The 21,667-nt window shown below is 34.5% G+C and overlaps 1 protein-coding gene across 1 annotated transcript in view; it reads left to right on the top strand.

The window, feature by feature from the left end:
- The window catches only part of LOC123669065 (GRB10-interacting GYF protein 2), a 66,274-nt gene extending 45,834 nt beyond the window's left edge, over window positions 1-20,440 (top strand). The window contains exons 13-24 of the mRNA XM_045602726.1: window positions 7,321-7,623; window positions 8,450-8,671; window positions 10,149-10,229; window positions 10,568-10,680; window positions 11,570-11,642; window positions 12,262-12,477; window positions 14,118-14,189; window positions 14,854-14,977; window positions 15,532-15,741; window positions 17,276-17,399; window positions 17,751-17,856; window positions 19,976-20,440. Of these exons, the coding sequence (XP_045458682.1) occupies window positions 7,321-7,623; window positions 8,450-8,671; window positions 10,149-10,229; window positions 10,568-10,680; window positions 11,570-11,642; window positions 12,262-12,477; window positions 14,118-14,189; window positions 14,854-14,977; window positions 15,532-15,741; window positions 17,276-17,399; window positions 17,751-17,856; window positions 19,976-20,092 (1,761 nt within the window). The 3' untranslated portion in view covers window positions 20,093-20,440. The remainder of the gene's footprint in view (window positions 1-7,320; window positions 7,624-8,449; window positions 8,672-10,148; window positions 10,230-10,567; window positions 10,681-11,569; window positions 11,643-12,261; window positions 12,478-14,117; window positions 14,190-14,853; window positions 14,978-15,531; window positions 15,742-17,275; window positions 17,400-17,750; window positions 17,857-19,975) is intronic.
- Window positions 20,441-21,667: the final 1,227 nt, after the last annotated feature.

Genomic DNA, 21,667 nt, shown 5'->3' with positions numbered 1-21,667 from the left:
TGAATACAAGAATCGATACATTTATATACTATTGAATTTTTATTAATTATTATTTCATATTTTATTACATATTCAGAATAACATGGAAAAAATCATATTCTAATCTTATTATTATTCTCTTTATTTTACAAGTCTTTATTTGATGATTCTTATTTTTGACTAGCGACCCGCCCCGGCTTCGCACGGGTCCAATGCTGATACTAAATATACTACAGAATGTCTTTATAGTGTGAAGCTAGCTTATGACATGGTTATTAACATAATAACAACAACATTCAAATATGCGTCGTTAGATTACACGTTGTTACAGAATGCGTTGAAGAAATAAAGGTTCACCGCTCGTTCCCCGTAGGTGATAGCGTGATAATATGTAGCCTATATGTTGACCCGACAAATTTGAAGTAAATCCATGCAGTACTTTTTGAGTTTATCTCGGACATACATACAGACAAACAGACAAATAATTCTAAAAACTATATTTTTGGCTTCGGTATCGATTATAGATCACACCCCAAGTATTCTTTAAAAAAATATTCAATGTACAGTTTTGACTTTCCTACCATTTTATTATATGTATAGATTAGCTGAAACGACGCTTCTTTACTATCTTGCAAATAGTATAACGAGTCAAAGCATTCTAAAACGACTAAAGGCCAGTTTCAATATTACACGTACACATCATATTTTGCTCTTCAGATTTATATGAAGTTTGTACACAGATTATGACAAAATTCTATTTATACTGGATATAATCAGAGGTAAATAATATTGAAATCGACTGTTAAGTTATTTAAATTTCAACTGCGAATTCTATACGGAACCTATTGAAGCAAATAAAGTGGTTTCAAAACTAATAATTTGACGACTCGTTAGCGCTTCCATACAGATGTTCCGTACAGATGTTTGCCGTGATCTGGGCGTTAGTGCTTGTGTATTGTGTTTCCGGACTTCCGACACAGGAGTAAATAGTAGTATGAGGCGTTTATTTATTTTATACAAAAACAATATTCTGGTCAATAGGTAGCAAAGAAAGTTTGTTAACCGTCTTGTTTTGAGTTGAACTTAACTCTCTGTCTGATACGCGTTCGACATGTAACGTAAACAAAATCACGCGACTATAAACTAAATATTCTCCTAGTTCTAAATCGAATGTAGGGAATTATATACATGTAGATTTGAAAAAAAAAAACCAATAATAATTAGGACCTTTAACATGTTGAGGGTTCCGCAGCCTTTATCGAATTTAGTCTGATTTTTCTATCTTATATTCACGTTAAGATTATAGTGACTTGACGCTATCACTTTAATTATCCTCTTGACCAATTAAATCACTCGTCTGAATGGTTTTACTTCAACTAGAAAATGTGAACAAATTCTAATTACAACCATAATTTCCCCGACGCGAATAGACCATAGTTTTAGTATAATAGACCAGCAAACATTTAATACACGCCATTCTATCGGATCTCATACTAAACTGTTTGAAAGTTCCTCGATATTTACTCAATAATTCTACTTGATACGCGCTCTAACTAGTAACAGCCCGCCAAGCTTCTTATAAGTCGACTAATGTAACTTGTTCGATAGTTTCCAGTACAAATTAATAGTATTTAGCTTTACAAGGATATTAATTATTATATTTAGGCCTTAAGTTATATTTTGTAAACAATAATTAGATGTGATCTTACGCTTCCAATGTGTACATATATCTACCGTACACGTAGATACGTGACGAGTACATGAAAATCCATTAACTAAACCTAACTTCGACATTTTATAGACATAGTTACAGATATTTAGTAATAAATAGTTTTTAATTCTTATTTTTATTTTTTATTTTTTTCAGTGAATAAAACTTTTCTGTTTGCCACCTTTGCATGATGCGTAAAGCAATCCCCACTCTGTCACTGATCGCCCAATATCATTGCCGATACTTGTGACCAGTGAACGTCTCAAACTTAACGACCCCACAAGAAACAATAAGAAAATAACATTATTTGTGGGTCTAAAAACACGACACAAACGAAAATATTCAGACAATGACAAATATTTGTATGGCGCGATTGACAGCGTAGGCGTTGTATATTTATAACAAACAAAAATATTATGATGACTATGAATTGATGAACTTATGATTTGATAATGATAATTACTTATGTATGTGTGTATGTGTGTGTGTGTGTATGTTTTGAATAATAATTCTAATAATGTATCTTAACAGGATAACTTTGCATGTCGTGTTTGCTTTAATATGGTTGTACATTTATAAATGTAGTCTATGATAAAATTAATATTGTCAAGTATAATAAATGTAACGACTGCTAGCAAACCATATTAAATAAATAAATAAATTATAACGGTACATTTTTATAATACATTAAGTTATTTTACTACATGGAGAAAGAGGCCTATGCCCAGTTGTTAGACGTTACAGGCTAAATCAATTAATCAGAAATACATAAAGCTTAACGGCTAGTTAAATTTAAAATAAGATGTATGTACGAAATAATATTACAAATTAAATATTAAAACTAACATATTTCCTTACTGACTAAAAGAATACCTTATATAAAAAAATTGTCGAAATATTTGAAAATTATAAATTAATATTTTGATGACGGACACTCAGGAATTGTCTTGATCAGCAAAGTTGGGTTCTCACTCCATAATCCATGTCCCAGTAATCTTGATGTTCTCATCATCTGAAGCAATTAAAATTATTATACAACTGACTCAACATTAATATGACACTTATGACTATGTAACTATTTATTCTACTCTAGCTGTGCGCTGAGTTTGCACCTGCGTTGATATAAATATACCTAGATAAATGGGCTGGCTATCCGATACAAAAAGAATTTTTCAATTCGAAAAAATTCTTTAGGATATTAGTAATGGATAAACAAACTTCGATATCTGCTCCAATTAATTGAACTGCTATTTTTTTATAATCTTTCTTATATATAAATGGTTCTCAAGGAATGAAAAATTGAAAACATTTCATATGTAACAAATCGACTGTCCCTACGTACAGTATCGAAACTGAAAATTTTCTATTTTTTTGATTGCATGAAAAAACTACTTTTTATGTATATTTTCAAAGAAAAAAAGAGAAAATGCTATAAAATACACATAAAATCATTTTTCATGAGCTTATTACTCAATATCGATACTTAACAAATCATTCAGCGTAAAAAATGTAAAGTGCCTTTTTTCAATTTCGATAGTATACGTAGGGACAGTCGAAATATTAAAATTCACGTGTTTCACAATTCGCAAAGCAAGATGTCTTATCTAGTAGATGTGTTGACTGGTATATATACTCGTAGTGGAATATATTGTGAATTGTTGTTAAATTTGCGATGTCTTTCGATGTTTTCTCGATGTGCGATGTAATTTATATTTTGAACTATAAGTATTTTTTTCTATATATAGGAATTGTTTGGTTGGCAAGGAGACTTAGAAAATAGATTGGTGGCAAAGATGTGTAGTATCAAAGGGTTAAGATATTTTTTTTATAATAACGGATAAAATAATTTTATAAAAGGTATGACCCGCGTTAACTTGAGAAAAAAAATGGGCTATATAGCACAAAAAGAATATTTTAATTTGACGCAGTAGTTCCCACTAAGCGCTTTAAAATAAACAAAGTTTTCAACTTTTAATATCAGTATAGCTTTATGAATTTGCTCACATAAATTGTCGTATTTAATATAGAAAATGTTTGCTTATATCATATTTATCTGGGCGGTGTTTACTCGCGCGCGGTAAACGTTTTTAAAGTAGCCTTTACACTGCTCCACAACCACCCCTACCTTCCAGGGAAAGTCTCATAAATCGGTTCAGCAGTTCCGAAAATTATCCTGTACAAACAGAAAGACAGACAAAAAAGTATCGTGTAAATAACTGTAATATGCACTTGGTAATAAAACACAAGTACATTGAAATCACAGACAGACACTTCAGTTTAATTTATATGTATAGATATACCAAAAGTTGTATGTTAAAAGTTAAATGAATTTTGTATTAAGGAGAAAGGGTAAAAAGGAATCAGTCACGCAGTACCTAAGTAGGTGGGTAGTAGTTGAGATTGATAAACATGTATCATTAATCCGATGTTGTCTTTCTTAGATTTCTTTTAATCAAGCTTGAAATAAACAACAAAATTATAACAACAAATTGTAAGCAACGTTGTTGTTGATGATGTCTTTTCATAGGATTGTCTATAATGACACAACATAATTGCGCTCATATTTGTAAAAAATATATTTTTCATCCGCCAACTCGCATTGGAGCAGCGTTGTTTCTTGAGCTCTGATCCTTCTTCTACACGGGGGAAAAATGACTAGCAGTGAATATTACAGGCTGAAGCGATATTTTTGTCAAAATATTTCGAATAGTTTTAAAATTTTTAATCTATACAAATAAATAAAATTGGAGTATTTGTTTGTAATATTAAAATAACCACTTTTTACTAAATGCATATGGATGTATACACGGTACATATAATAATAATAATAATAATAATAATACTTTATTTCAGACTAGATTTTAAGTCCATATTGGGTTAGTACAACAAAAAAACTGAACAAACATTTAGAATAAAAAACAAAACAATCAATCAAATCAATTAGTAAAAATAAAATTAAATAAAGTAAAGTAACATAAATAAATAAAGTAACATATACCAAAATAGCATTTTTTACAATTTTTGTCCGTCTATCTGTCTGTCTGTCTGTTTGTTCCGGCTAATCACTGAAACGGCTGGACCGATTTTGACGGGATATTCACTAGCTGATAGCTGATGTAAGGAGTAACATAGGCTACTTTTATTTTAGAAATTCAATTATTTTTTAACCCTACAAACCGGAAAAAAACTCTTTTGTTAAATTCCAACTTCCAAACTATTTCTTTATAATTCCACGCGGACGAAGTCGCGGGCACAGCTAGTTACTACTCTAATATAATTAAATACAAATGACCCAGACTCAATCGAACCCCCAACCCACGGAGCAGAAAGCAAGGCAACTACAATTTAACTCGGGTGAAGGCGCGGGGCACAGCTAGTTAGATATAAAATTCGAAAAACGTTATTTCGAAGACGTAAAACAGGAAATATAATGTACCAATGTAACCATGACCGTGACATTTGCAACACTGCCGAAATAGAGGATACCTACGGAATTATTTTGTAAACAATATAGTAAACAGTGAATAAAAACGATACAGCAAATACCAATAAATTATACAATTATAAAAAAATTACGAAAGAAAAAATTATAATAATACATTGTAAATATGTAATTAAACATAAAAAAAAAACAAATATTAAACATTGTAACGCGTAAAGGCTTGAAACAAAATGCCTTCTTACCTTGTCATACGAGACGCGTCGCTCGAACTCTTGCAAAATATTACCAAAACACAGTTTATTTTTTAAAATATTCTTCTGTGCTGAATTTTAATTTAGAATCGGCGGTCGCTTCGATTTCGACAATAATTAATTAATTAAAACAAATAGAACTTTAATTGATATAACTAATAAATGACGATTCGAAAGTGTTTTTGAAGCCAACATCACGGTTTTAATTTTGAACGTAACACGTGCGCGCCGCTCAAGGAACGAGCGAGGAGTAAAGACAGTCCCGATATTAGATGCGAATGGATTCAACTTGATAACAATCCTGAAACATTTAGTGCTTCGATCACCTACATTATTGTAATTCCTGGAGATGTTACTGAGAATCGTAGTTTGATTATGCGTTAACTTAGTGGTTACAATTGTAGCTCTTTTTTTCTTTCTTTTATTATTATTATTATTGTTCTTTTTGTGAAGGTAAGTGTACACCTCATTAGATTTTTTATATATGTGATATGTCATGTGTCAATGCTAAGTTGTCATTGATACACATATTAATGAATTTTATACATATTGATTGTACTTACTAAAGATGTCATAGTAGGTAAATACTAGGTCTAAAGCTAAGGTTTTAAATGTATATAGTTGCCAAATATTTAAATATTTCGGAAGTTTGGAGGGAAAAGGAAAATGTACGTACCTATATCTAATATATAAAATTTTCGTGTTACAGTAGTTAGGGGCCAAACTCCTCAGAAACGGCTTGATCGATTCTTTTGGACATTTTTGTGAACATGAGGCAGGTTTAAGAATCGGTCGTAAATTATCTTTAAACCCCTAAGTTATAAGGGTCACCACAAAATCTATTTTTAAATTTTTTGCAATTTATTTTTATTTTGTTATGATTTGGAATTAAAAATTACATATAAGCCTAAATTTTCACCCTTCTACCACCGACTCCTATTTTTTTATAGCGTTTAGCGTCAAAACAACGTTTGCAGGGTCAGCTAGTACGTTCTATAAATACCAATCGCTAATAATAATAATGTGAGTTTGAAATGTATAAGGAAATGGTTTTTAAAAAGACGTCCCACATACGATAAGTGAGAATGTAAAAAAAAAAATGATTTCCACGTTTCCTTTTGTTATAATTTCAGATGACCCATAAGAGATAATATTCAGCATCGCTTATTAGATTAGCATTCGAATAGGTTTCCAGTGATATATTTGAAACGAGGTAAACGGGAACGTTTGAGCTTAGAGACATACAATTGTTTGTAATTATATGCTCCTATAGCGTTGCAGATTTTAGTAAAATATCCATAACTACACCAATTTATATTGGCCACTTGGAGCAATGATTATATCGTTTTTTAAAAGAATCTTTAATATGATTCAGACACAATTTATTGAAGATAAAAAAGTGTTTCATGCTTATTACTGATTACTTTATCTTTTTACGAGAAGAAAGGAATATTTTCATCGTCTAAATTTAGCATTACGTTTAAATACCTTGAAAAGATTATTACTAAAAATAAACCGTATCTCTTACAATTAATTTTTAATGCTATAGATGAAATATGAATCACTCCAACATTGTAAAGAAAATATTGTAAGAACGAACGGAATTATCTAGCGCCTTAAATTCACAATAAAATAAATAAAATGAATGGTATCCTGTTTTAAAATTGCTGTTATCTTCCAAGACAAATGCATAGAAGAAATAGTGTAAGGACGAAATGATGCTGTATTTGTTTTCCAATAAAAATAACAATGTCTTTATTTTCAAACGCATTTCATTTTTTTTGCACTTTGCACTTTTGCACAATCATGAAACATCAACTCTAAAAAAACTCATGATTCATTTAATAGATAAGCGCAGGTAACAATATCAATTTTAGTTAAATAAAGTATATAATTAATAAGCTACAAAATATTTTACAATGTAATATCCTTTACAGCCGTCTTCAGCTATATCGTCGAATGCCCTCCTCCCCGAGGAGATAGCCAAGGAAATGAAAACTGAGGATCAGATTCTGGCACAATTGAGAGCATCGCAAAATATACCTACGCCTCCAACGGCACCGTTCTTGAACGACACGACTACAACTACAAATTCATCGTCAATAAGTAATAGTAGCGACGCCTTTTCAACCGTTTGCAGCACTCCAGATCTCGAGAAGTTACAGAAATTGATGGAAAGTGAGAGTATCATGACACCCGTTCTTACTCCTGAGGCAAAAGTTGAAAAGGAACAAATCGAGGTTAAATATATCTTTTATCTATTATAGTCAATGATTTTACGAATAATTTTTATGCATCAAGACAAACTTGTGAATTGTGAGTAATTATATCAAATTGCTTTTCAAAGGCCCTTTTACGCTTAAAGAAAATCTTTTGTTTTAGGTAGTTATTGAAGGAGTTTTGATTGCTTATTTTTTATTGAACCATGATATCTAAAATAATACAGGCCCAAAAAAAACGTGCTCAGTTGGACTAGACTTATCTAGGGCTATCTATTTTGATTTTAGGATTCGATTTATCCCTCATCATTATCATCATATTTTTTAGAAATAGTTAAAGTATGTTTCTCATGTATTTCAATGTACTGAAACCAAATTTAAAGTTGGCTCGTCAGCCCTCTAAATTCAACAGTAAATTAGTAAAAACCTTTTTTTAACAGTTTCTTGCTTCCAATGTAGAAAATTTATTTTGACAAGCAATCAACATGGGGCTTTTTTAATCTACAAGTTTTTTTTTTTTTTTTGAAGAAATTTGTCTTGTCATAAAATTGGATGTCTTTGAGAAGTAATTCTTTTATCGAATAGTTTCATCAAGTCATTGTAATTAATATTTATAAACATCTATTTTACACTTTTCCTCCTGATATTTTGGTGTAGTCCTAAATAATAATAAGTCCCGTAAAATCAAAAGTATGCACTTACTATGATCATGACGTGACTGTGAAAGTTTATATATATTACATAAGTTATATATATTAATATAATATTTATATGTGAAATATTATAATATTTATATGTGAAAGTTTATATATATTATATTTGTATAAAGCTTATATATATTTTACAGACGCCACCGGAAAAACCAGTGAAAACTGAACCGATTCCAGAACCAGCAGTGAAGTCTCCACCAGCTCAACCCAAACAAGCTACCGAGAAAACGAAACAAGCAAAGACTGAAACCGAGAAGCCAGCCAAGGTCAAAGAACAGACGAAGAGTAAGAAAAAGGCCAAAGAAGAGAAAAAAGAAGATAACGAAGCAAAGATTAAAGAAGAGGAATCCAAATCTGAGGTTAGTCGAGTTTTCTTTAAATCCAAATGGTTGTTTTCAGCCTTTTGCAGTCCACTGCTGGACATAGGCCTCCCCAAGTCTGCGCCAGACTAACCTAACTCATCCAACGTCTTCGCAAAGATGACGATATCGTCGGCGAAACGAATGTGAGAGATGTGTTCACCGTTGACGTTGTTGCCTCGTTCCCCCCAATCCAAGGTCTTAAAGACATCTTTCAGCGCAGTGGTAAACAGTTTCGGTGATAATACATCTCCCTGTCTTACCCCACGCCAAAGGGAAATGGGTCTTGTTCTCTGGTCGTGGACGGTCATCGTCGCCGCGTCGTACATACATTTCAGTACCTCGATATATCGCCAGTCGATATGATATCTCTGCAGAGAGTCCAAGACAGCCCAGGTCTCGACAGAGTCGAAGGCTTTCTCGTAGTCCACAAATGTCATACACGGGGCTGATTATATTCTTCTGTATTTTGAATAATCTGCCGAACAGTATGGATGTGGTCTATGGTGCTGTAGCCATTTCGAAACCCAGCCTGCTCTGGTGGTTAAAATTCTTCGAGTCTTCTGGCGAGACGATTCGTTACAACCCTCGAAAACAGCTTATAGACGTGGCTCAGAAGTGAGCTCCGTCTGTAATTTTTCAACAGAGACTTATCGCCTCTCTTAAAGAACAGCACCACACACTCCTGGACCACTCCTCCGGCATAGTACCTCGATGGATGACAGCGTTAAAGAGTCTTGCCAAGGCTTTTAGGGGAGGTCGCCCTGCGGCTTTAAGGAGCTCAGTGGTAACTCCGTCATCCCCCGGGGACCTTCCGTTTTTAAGCTGCCCGAGCGCTGCACTAATCTCATCTTCTTCGAAGTCCGGGATTATCTCCGAATAATGGCGCAACAATGGTGCCCGTAGATTTTTGGTGTCCCAAGTCGCAGGTTATTGCGCTCGACGAGTACAGCTATCCACAAATATTCTCAACCTCTTCTCGGTTCTGAGGGCGAGAGCAAACGGCTCTGTCATCCGCTGTTTTGAGCTTCGCAAGAAGGCTTCTCCCCAATGGTCTTTGGAAAACTTTGGACCGCCTATTCTGCTCAATCAGAGTAGCAATCTCTCGTATTTGAGCAGCGGAGGTCACGGCGTACAAGTTTCCGTATCCTCTTGGAAAGAGCCCTCTGTTCTGGCGAAGCAGCGGGCAACTCGCGCCTCCGAACCTCAATCTTACAGAAGATCACAGCTAAATAACACTGCTCCCAAGCAGTGTTTGTGTTTCTGTGTGAGTAATGTGGAGAGTTTTTTGTTTATTTTTAAGTTAGAGGTAGGGTTGGCAACGCGCTTGCGATGTTACAGTACCTAGTGTTACAGTTGTAGCTAAGCTGCGGTGTCCGCTTCCCATCAGACAGACTACGCTCGTTCGCCGTCAACATTTTTAATAATATATTTATGAAATAATGAATAAATATATATATATATATATTTTTTATAGAAAGCGTCAGTTGAATCTTCGCCGACTAAGAATAAAAAAGAAGACAAACAGAGTAAAAAAGAATCAGAGAAAGAGAAAAAGGTGAGGATTTGTTTTTTTTATTATTTCATACTGACTCAGATTTTCTTAGCAATAAATTCGAATATAAAGTTTTAGCTAATTTAGATGTCATTAGAATGTTAATAAAGTCCAAATTAATTAAAGAATAGTTATAGGCATTCCATAATCAATATATGAGACCTTACTAATAGTAGTGGGTTGTAAGAATTAATTTGTAGTAACTAAAAGAAGTGTTAATGTATAGTATAGAAATAACTCAGAAATAATATTTTATTGGGCATACATGTAAAGTTAAAAATAAGCCATAGGTACATGTAAGTTTTGAGGCAAGTCCATAAACTAGTTTTTCTTGTAAAAAGGAATGGATCAAGGAAGGATTTACGATCGTGAAGGGTCCAGAGAAGGTCAGCAAGCAAGAAGGCAAGAAAAAGGCGGAAGAGAACAAAGCGGCCGAAGACGCTGAAAAGAAAAAGTAAATTTATTACTATATATTAAATAGGTTTCAAGTATATTGGTCTGGAATGTGTGTCTTATACGTCATATGTAATATCTAAGTATGCATGTGTGACCGCTTCGGTGTAGTGGTGAGAGTAGTCGCCTAAAACACCGACGGTTTTTGGGTTCGATTTTCGCTCGGTGTGGATATTTATATTTGTACGAATATTTCTTTCCGGTTTGGATGTCTGTCCTTGATTTCCCCACCGTGCCTCGAAGATCACGTTAAGCCCACGGTGAAGCAGCGTGGTGTATTAAGCGCCAATTCTTCTCGTACATGGAGAAGGAGGCCTATGCTCAGCAGTGGGACAGGCTGAATATGTGCGTGCGTGCATACGTGTGTGAATGTGAAGCAAAGTTGTAAACATAAACACGGTAACATAAACACGCTAACGTCTATACTGCCGTCCGTATAACGTAACGTGCAAATATCGATCTGAGCAAAATTGACTTCAAAATTTTTGAATTTGTTCGAAATAAATACTTAACTATAAATATTACACTAGCTGTACCCCGCGGTTTCACATGCGTTATTTTGAGAATAAGAATAGCCTCCCTAGGTAAATGGGCTATGCAACACAAAAATTATTTATCAATTCGGACCTAAACCGCGTTTAAACAAATAAACAAACTCTTCAGCTTTATAATATTTAGTACGTAATTATGAAAATAAATTAAAAACTTTTACCGCCGTTTGCTTAATTGATTATATGGCCGTTTATTATCGTCTAATCTAACATAAGTGTACAAAATATTGTCATAAGTGGTTGAACACGCGTTGTCGTAACAGCCAGTTGCTGTGTTCGCTTACTTATAAAAGTATTAATCTTTGCCGTCATACATGTATACATTGTGTATATTTTTAGGAAAGAGGAAGAAAAGCAACAAGCCGAGGAAGAGAGAAAACGAAAGTTGGTTGAAGCGACAAACAAGCAAAAGGTAAAATTGAAACTGAAAAATGAACACTGTTCAGAATGTACTTGACTCGCGGAAAACGAGTCTGCTTTAGACCACACGACTGAATTAAAACCTCTTTAGTTGCCCCTACAGTTATATACGAAACGTAACTCTCTCTCTTTCTAACTTATATATCACTCTAAACTTCCGTTCGCCTCGCCCGATCACACTTTTCGTACCGCTTCTCGAATGCATTCACCAGCTTACTCCCCAAGTCAAGCGTGCGTAAAGAAGAAGTTGCCGAGGAAAAGTCGCGTAACATTGTGTAGGCCACACTAGTCGGTGTTTATAGAAATGTCGCCCGAGGAAGTTGCGGCTGTTAGTGCTGCGAGGCGGTAGCAAGCAAGATGCCCCGCGTTACGTATAATGTTGCGGGACACTGTGCAACGTTGCATCGTCACGCATATTTAGTGTTGCGCTTCATGTTGCGGGACAAAATGTTCCCTAGTATATCCTGGGCTTTATTTGTTATTTCTGAATAGATTAAATATACCAATGATTACGTAGGGGGGTTATACATTTTTTCATTAAAATTCTGCTAACGTAATACTTGAATAACCCCTTATTCACAATCCTAATGACCAACGTTTATTATTTCAAGGAACAACAGCAACGTCAGATCCTTGAATCGTTATCGAAGAAAGCTCCATGGTCGGCCACACAAGCGGCAGCGACGAATAAAGACGGTCTCACACTGGCAGAGATACAGCGACTAGAAAGGGAGAAGAAACTCGAACAAATAAAGGAACAGCAACACATGATGCAGCTTATAGCTCAACAGCAGGCAGCCGCCCTGGCCAGGGAACAAGTCATAAATGTATGTATATGATTTTGTTTTTTTTTTACACTCGAACAACGGTAATGGATGTCGTTTTGGACATTTCTTGTGACATGTGACGTCATAAGTGATAAATAAACGCCTCACACTTAACAGCCCCCACTAGTTACTCTTTAAATTAGGTATTTCACATACAAGATACAACATACTTTCGAGAATGCTTTTTCCCCAGAGACCGGCAACGTATCTGAAACTCCTTTCATGTCGCCCAGTCCATGGTGGTGTTGGTATGTCAATGGGTGACGGTAGCCATTTAACATCAAATGGCTTCGTCTGTTCGTTTGACCCATTTTATAAAAAAAATCTATTTTTAATTCAACTACCTTGTGCTTCAAATTGTTTCAGCCGTTCTCGAGTTTAGCAACTTTATTTGAAGTTATACTTCTATTGGCAAGTTAGGGAAAATGATGAAAGTAAATTTTTACACACCTTCACAAAATATACCGACACTGAAGTTAGCTAGTCAACGAAGAAGATTTTAGCAACGTGAAGTTATGTAGCCAATGCAGTGTAACTTCTTACGCGCTTACATAAGTACACACACACACACACACACGCACATTTTTTTATTAATTTTTTTTTTATTTTTAGTAAAGTTTTATTGACAGATTACCGCTGTTCGACTGTATATCACAGTACGTGTTCGCTTACCTTGCTATTGCTTTATTTTATTTGCGACTTCTTAGTCTTACGATGTTTTTCGACTTTTTTCTTTCTTGTTATGTTAATTGTTTTGTTATTTTAATTATCATTTAAAGGGGCCATTGATTTTGAGATAGTTTTAGATTTAGATTAGTAAATGAATTGAAAAATATTATTTATAAAAGGAATCATGTTAGTTTAAATTTGGAAGTCAAAGAGTCATTTTCTTTCTAAAGATATTTTATCGAAGTATGAGATAATAATCTACAAGATTATACAAATAACAAAGATGTTTAATTACACTGACTTTCGTGCAGGACATTACTAAATCTATCAGGATATAATTAACGTGTCTATTTTGAAGATTTTGAGTTACGCTTGAATTTCAAGTCTCAGAACAGATTCAGCTATCTACATCCAGAATTGATGTTACCTTTACTTTAAGCATATACTTCAGATATAATTTTTTAAGGTTTCTTCAAAATATATTTTCACGTGATGTTTTTACAGATGTTGTATTCATTCTGACTTAAATATTTTAAATAATATATTTTATAAAGTCTAATAATCAGAAGAATGATAGTCATACAGCCTAGTGTATTAATGAATTTATTGGTATTACTAGCGACCCGCCCCGGTTTCGCACGGTTGCAAAAACTATCAGTGTTCCTCTATTATATTATGCATGTATTATACATATAAACCTTCCTCTTCAATCACTCTATCTATTAAAAATAACCGCATTAAAATCCTTTGCGTAGTTTTAAAGATTTAAGTATACATAGGGACAGAGAAAGCGACTTTGTTTCATACTATGTAGTGATTAGTTTCCGACACAATCATCACGACATTTATAAAATTAAAACATATAATAGTTTTCGTAGGTGTTTATTGTTTTATTTGCTACGCTTTGCTTCACGCTCTCGTTTGTGGACAGCAGGATACAAAATCTCTTTTAGAGTTTGCTTCATTCTCAGGACAACCAGAATCTACCGTGGAGCAAGAAAAAGACCAACAACGGGTCCGGTCAGGGTCTTGCCGAGATACAGGTAATGTGAACCACTTGATATACATACTACCCCCTTGTAAATTCCTTATTATTATTATATAAATTAAACCTTTCTCGAGTTTAGCGCTCGGCAACGTATTTATTCATACATTTATATTTATATAGATAGACTTTTCGTCCCTTTCTCACATATATAAACTGCTCATATGTCTCTTTCATACATACAAATGTGTTATTAACTTGAACGACCATAAAATCGTATTAATGTTGTATAATAGTATATGTTTTGCTGGTGTGATGGTACGTGTGCCGTGTCGGCGGCGCCTAAAACACCGACGGTCGCGGGTTCGATTCCCGCACGGAGTAGATATTTTGTTTGATACAAATATTTATTTCCGGTCTGGTTGTTAGTCCTTGTGGCTCTCCACACCGTACCTCGGAGAGCACGTTAAGCCGTAGATCCAGGTTGTTATCAAGTACACCTGATAACGATCATTACTCATAGTGTTGAATATATCCGGCAACCCGCATTGGAGCAGCGTGGGGGATTAAGCTCTACAAAAACATTCTTCATGGGGAAAAAAGCCTATGTCCAGCCGTGGGATATAAAATAAGGCTGTAATAATAAAATAATAATATTAAAGGCTGAAGCGAGAATAGTAGATATAAATACGTCTCTTTCACACTTATGTAACTGATAATAGGCGGAAACGAGACGCCAGACCGCGCAAGCCGCGCAGGTCGCGGCAGCTCAAATGGTGATAGAGGAACCAGTTATCCCACAGTCGCAGACCAACCACGTACCTTGGGGCAACTCACATAATGGAGGTATGTCACCATACATTCACGAGACATTATTTGAGGGGCCAGGGGGAAAGGGGGACAAAATATGGGCGTATATAGCGTAATAGTAGTAATGGTTTAGTTTTTTATATATACAATAAATATTTGATTGTCGTGAAATAAACGTTTATTATTATCATTATAAAAGGGGTTAACTCATTTTAACCAAACTTTTCAGTCATTTTAAAGTTAATTTTTAATTTCAGTACCAAACAAAAAAAGAATTCTTAGTAGATATTTTATAGGTGACTATATAGATTGACTTGCAACTAAGCCATTTTATAATTTTTGTCAAGATCTATAACAATCAATAAACAAATCATTTTTTAAATAAATGTGTCTTAACCCCTATTTCGCCCTTCACCTTTTATCTGCTAGCTAACATGTACGTCTCCTGTCAATTATTCTCTATACTTAATACGTACGTTTCTTTAATATTATATCCAATCTCGAACACCATCTTCTGACTCTTGGCAACCGCCATATATAGTCTGAAACCTTAGTGTTAACATTTCATAAGTTTGTTTTTTTTGCGTCAGGTCATAAGAAAAGCTTGGAAAATTGCCTTCCAGGCGGTTTCTGGGACACACAACCTAATACCTCTAAAACCGAAAAACCACAGGAGCCAGCTGGAAAACCAGAAAAAAAGAAGAAAGTTGTAGTCGTGCCTAAGAAGGAAACTTCTCCAATGGCAGAGTTTGAGGCATGGTGTGGTAGTGTTCTGACTTCCTGGAGCTCGAAGATTGATGGTGAGTGTTCTCAAGACTTACAATATTTCTTAATTGACTGATTATTGGGGCAGATTAGATTTATACATACATATAATCACGCCACTTTCCCGTAGGGGTAGACAGAGACCACTTCTTTCCACTTGCTACGATCCTTACATACTTCTTCGCTTCGTCCATTTTCATTATTCCCTTCATGCTCTTCGGTTTAGGATACTCTTGACCTGGCCTTTTTTCAAGACGTCCCTTATTTGGTCTCGGAACGTCCGCCTAGTTCTACCCCTTCCAACCCTTCCATCCACACTCGCCTTATACACTTTTTTCGTCAATTGTTCTTCACTCATTCTCTCGACATGACCAAAACATCTGAGCATACCTTTCTCAATTTTTGTCACTACATCTTCTTTCAGACCACAACGTTTCCTTATCTCACTATTTTTTACCCTGTCACTCAGCTTAACTCCTTTCATACTTCTTACGCTCTCATCTCAACTGCATTTATTCTGCTTTCATGTTTCTTCTGCCATACCCAACTTTCACTTCCGTACATGAGTGTCGGAACCAACAACCCCCCCATGTACAGCCAAACGAGCCTTGTTAGACACCTTCCGACTTCTTATAAAGGAGTGGAAGGCTCCATTCACCCTGTTTCCTGCATTCACTTCTTTCAATATCACTCTCACACTTTCCATCTCTTGTAAACTTTGAACCCAGATACACAAACTCATTCACCTGTTCAATTTGTTGATCTCCAATCACGATATTACAGTCTGTCATTGCCTCATCTCTTTCAAACACCATCATCGTCTTCTTTACATTCATCTTCATCACCTTTCTTACAAAAGCTCCACTCATAGCGGTTACCATTTCCTGCAACTCCTCTGCCGAAGACGCAAGTAATACTTGGTCATCAGCATAGAGAAGAATTATGACGAGTAACTCATTAATTCTCAAAAAAATATAATATTATAAAATAATATAAAAAATAATAATATTATAACTAAAATAATATATCCATGATATTATATACATAATAACGTTTTTTTTATAATCTAAATAATTACAACGGATAATATTTAAAATTGTACTTTTAATGTTTTAAAACAGTGATTAAATTGTTTCTATAAGGGGCGAGCTTTTTAGGAGTGTGGAAATAAAATTTTTAAGCATATGGCGTAATCACAAATGTAATATATAAATTTCTTACAATCTTTAAATCAAACCACATTCGTAGTTGAAAATTTTTATTAATATAATTTACGTATAAGCTACACTACAAACGACTTTTTCGCTACAAATTACTATGTAATATTTTATACCACATACATATATATATATTTATATTATTTCTCCAAGCTAATCTCCGAGACTACTGAACTGACTTTAATGAAACTTTGCACAGATATGTAACTTGGTCCATTTTAAAATATAATCCTTATTTTATTTCGATTAATGACTGAGATATTTTATTACTAAATCAGACAAGTATGGCGGGACGAAGTTCGGAAGGTCAGGTAGTAATTATATAAATAATTAAATAACGCCTACTCTTCAGTTCCTACATTCGTCGGTTTCCTCAAAGACATTGAATCTCCCTACGAGGTAAAGGACTATGTGAAATGCTACCTCGGGGAATCTAAGGATGCCAACGATTTTGCAAGACATTTTCTCGAGAGAAGGTAGGTGATCATCGAGGTCCATCATATTTACTAACCTTTTTCTTTATACGCCTAGGTCGGTACAAAAAGCGTACGGCCCACCTGATGGTCAGCGGTGACAGTAGCCTACAGACTATACCCCAATCCCCCCATTAGCTCTGGTCACCTTACTTTACACAGGAACACAACACTGCTTGAAAGCAGTATTATTTAGCTGTGATCTTCTGTAAGGTCGAGGTACTACCCCAGTCGGGCTGCTCCGTACTTTGAGTACCCCTGAGAATTCCTGTTGTGCCACTATCCTTATCATATTTACAATTAAGAACCAACTTTGTATTAATGTAATATTGATATTTAACCTTTAACCTCAAGGTCAAAACTGCTCCGTGTTGGTATGGTGACCCCATCTGATGACCTCTGCTCACCAGCCATAGCTGTCAACCCCCGTGTCTCGCTGTCTGACTACCAGGAGGTGAAGGTCGGAACACGATATCAAATAATGAGTCTTTTTTGTTATTATGATTATTATTTTAAAGGCACGTTTTGATACATAATAAATAAATAAATAAATGCCCCACAATCAACGGCTCCAGTTAGTATTTACTCCTGTGTCGGGGTTCCGGAAACACAATACACAAGCACAAATGCCCAGCCCACGGTAAATATCTGTATGGCCAATACAAGTGTTTGCCATGTGCGGAAGTCGAATACGCAACCGGTAGCCACTGTTGCCACCGTTGCGACAACGCGTAGTCAAACCAATGAGTCAGAAAGCCTATGACCCTACCATGAAATGAAATGAAAACATTTATTGCCACAATACACTTTATTAAAAAAAAATATACAAATAATAAACACTTTGTTAAAAAATAATTGTGTTTGCTCGCAAACGAAAAAAAACCGACTTCAATTACATCGACGAGTAATACAACGTAGATTGACGAAAAAATACTCAATTAACTGCGCGTTATCAAAGATTACTCAAAAAGTAGTTATCAGATCTCAATGAAATTTATATGTGACCACATGACAAACATCACCTTTCGATTAAATTAAAAATTATTAAAATCGGTACACCCAGTAAAAAGTTATTGCGGATTTTCAAGAGTTTCCCTCGATTTCTCTGAGATCCCACCATCAGATCCTGGTTTCCTTATCATGGTACCAAACTAGGGATATCCCCTTTCCAACAAAAAAAGAATTATCAAAATCGGTACACCCAGTAAAAAGTTATTGCGGATTTTCAAGAGTTTCCCTCGATTTCTCTGGGATCCCATCATCAGATCCTGGTTTCCTTATCATGGCACTAAACTAGGGATATATCCTTTCCAACAAAAAAATAATTATCAAAATCGGTACATCCAATAGAAAGTTATGCGGTATAATACAACGTGGGTCGACGAAAAAAGCGTCAAGTAAAAACGCATTATTAGATATAGCTCGAAAAGTAGTTGTTAGATCTCAAATAAATTTAAATGGGACCAATTGGCACACACCACCTTTCGATTAAAAGAAAATTTGTCGAAATCGTTCCACCCAGTCAAAAGTTCTGATGTAACATACATAAAAAAAAAAAAAAAAAAAAATACAGTCGAATTGAGAACCTCCTCCTTTTTTGGAAGTCGGTTAAAAAATGAGATCGATATTAAAATTTATATCTAGGGTAGGGTAGTAACTTGTCAGAAAAAAGTTGCAGTTTCAAATTATTATTAGGTACTTACAACTTTTTTTTTTTTAATTTTTAGTTCGATAAGTGTTGAAACGACCGTCAATAAATCTATACTCCAAAATCAGTCGTGGTAGCAGAAGCAACTAACAATTTCAAAATTGCTACACTTTTAAAATTTAGGTTTTAATTGTAATGAAAAGTTTTCTCATTGAAATGAAGTTTCAACCTTGAAAAAAAAAAATAGTTCGTGAAACTTGTGGCATGTGACGTCACGTTGTATCACTCAAACCCAGCAACAGACTTGGATAGTGTACGTTCTTTTACTAGACGCAAATAAACGATACGCCAAATTCTTTTTGTGCTGTCTTGGCTATTTTTATTGAAATCAATGATATAAAACTATAATTGGCCGCAGAGTGGAATTCAATAAACGCTTCAATTGTATTGTCAAAACCGGATCCTGCCTCTGGACTTTTATTGACAAAAAAAAAAGAAAAATTTAGAATGCCGATGATTAAAGAGGAATTAATATCGACCTCAGTCGGGTGTCATTACATGTCAAGAATCAAGATTTATATATGTATATAGCAGTGGGCGTCAAAGAGGTTGATGATAAATGAATAGTGCTTTTAATACGAGTTCTTTATCTTTATTATATAGTAATAAGAAAGAAAGAATACACTTAATTGTATATCACTTACGTAAGGAATTAACGCAAAAGGTTAAGTAGAAAAACGAGTGTGCTTTAGACCATACGACTGAAGTAAAACATCTTTAGCTCCATTTAACATATATCTTCCCCTCAACCGTTCGCCTCGCCCGATCACGCCTGTCGTAACGCTCAATTCACAGCGTGCGTAAATAAGTTTTACTTCAATAATAATTTTTTTTTAAACATAATATTTATCAAATAATGTCTAAATTCCAGGGTAAAGGCAAGAAATCGAAAAAGAATAAAATGCTCAAAGTTGACGCCAGAATCCTCGGTTTTTCCGTGACCGCCTCCGAGGACAGAATCAACGTGGGCGATATAGACACGGTATGAGACGATATTTAACATACTCCCCTTGTGATAAAACAGGTATTGGCGTTATTTATTATTTATTATTTACTGTATAAACACTAGGGCGCCGAGCTTCCAATAATTAATGTAAATTGTAACTAAAGTGTGAAGCTGTTAGGGACAGTGCCTACGGCCGTTCTAGTAATGTGTTGAAACTGGAAGGGGGTACTAGAAAGTGGGGGGTGGTTACGTCAAATTTTTTTTTTTTTTTACAAATAATTTCCAGTATACGTAATACTCGAACGGCTCCATGATAAATGATTAAAATAATGAAACTTTTCGTTCCCATCTCATTATTTACCAGCTATTATTGTTACGTCAATGCTTCGTCCGACACCTACCTGTCAGAACTATACTCGTCTTGTGATAAAAATATGTATTGACGTAAGGTTAAAAGGAAACTTCCGAAGTACGATAATGTTAGTAGAGTTAGTGATGTACTATTATATAGCCTTCGGTGTCGAACAAAAAGGGATTAAATGCAATATTTATAGTTAAAAAAACGCGATATGTGCGCTAAGTTAGGGCCGATTGAGATTCGATTTTTTTCTTCTATGACAATATATATATTTATATATTTTTACCTATGTTCCATTTGATGAGAGATTTACGAAAAGATTGCAATTAAACCGTTTTGTTCGTCGACTGTTTTTTTAATCTATTGTAAAATAAATTCAACGCCATTGCCTCGTATGTAATCAGCAGCGTCCACTGGTATCCATTGGACGTTGCCTAACACGTGTAGCGCTTTGCCCACTGGTGAGCTTCCGATTCGTAACGATATTTGGCACTGTGGACAGAATTTATGTGTTTTGCATATTTACTGTTTATTTGATAATGACATTGAAATTTTTTAATGTAAAATTCATATGAAGGACTAAACATAAATTTAATCAAAGATCAATAATAGTTTTTTTTTATATTATCAATAAAGTCAAATTATTTATTTCACAATTAAGATGTATGTGTACGGTCTAACTGAGCGCGGTGGTTTTCCATCGCGCTGTGCAATTCTAATCGCTATCCGGTCGCTTTCAAATCGTTTTTGACGTCAATTCGTTAGTAATAACTTCGGATTTAACCGTGCGATTGTTCGATTATTCCGATTTTTAGTCGATTTTTGACTCGATTCAAATTTTGCAACGACTTTTCGAGTCGTAAACTTTATAGGTCATCAGTGTTAACCTATCGTATAGTACGTAAGTCTCAAATCGAACGGTTGATAACATACAAATATATTATACATGTATACACGTCCGAAGTCTGCTAGATTTTTTTATACATATAATTTAATATTTACATAACGTCCGTGCAATGTAATGCATAAATGTAAAAATATTAGGCAATCGATTTATTATTTGTAAATTTTGAAGGAGTATTATTTAAATCCAATTTTATTTGTAGTAAATTAACTTATCACATTTTTTTTTTTCTTTATCTCAACGAACGGTTATAAAGTAACCTCATGAATACACGAGGGTAATGTATATTTCGAAATTTAATATTGAGAATATTACATAACATACATAGACGGCTGAAAACAAATACCAGGTTCCC

This window comes from Melitaea cinxia, chromosome Z (genome assembly GCF_905220565.1).
Source record: "Melitaea cinxia chromosome Z, ilMelCinx1.1, whole genome shotgun sequence".
NCBI classification, from domain to species: Eukaryota; Metazoa; Arthropoda; class Insecta; order Lepidoptera; family Nymphalidae; genus Melitaea; species Melitaea cinxia.
The sequence above is the reverse complement of the archived record's forward strand: the minus strand, read 5'-3'. Positions and strand labels throughout refer to the sequence as shown.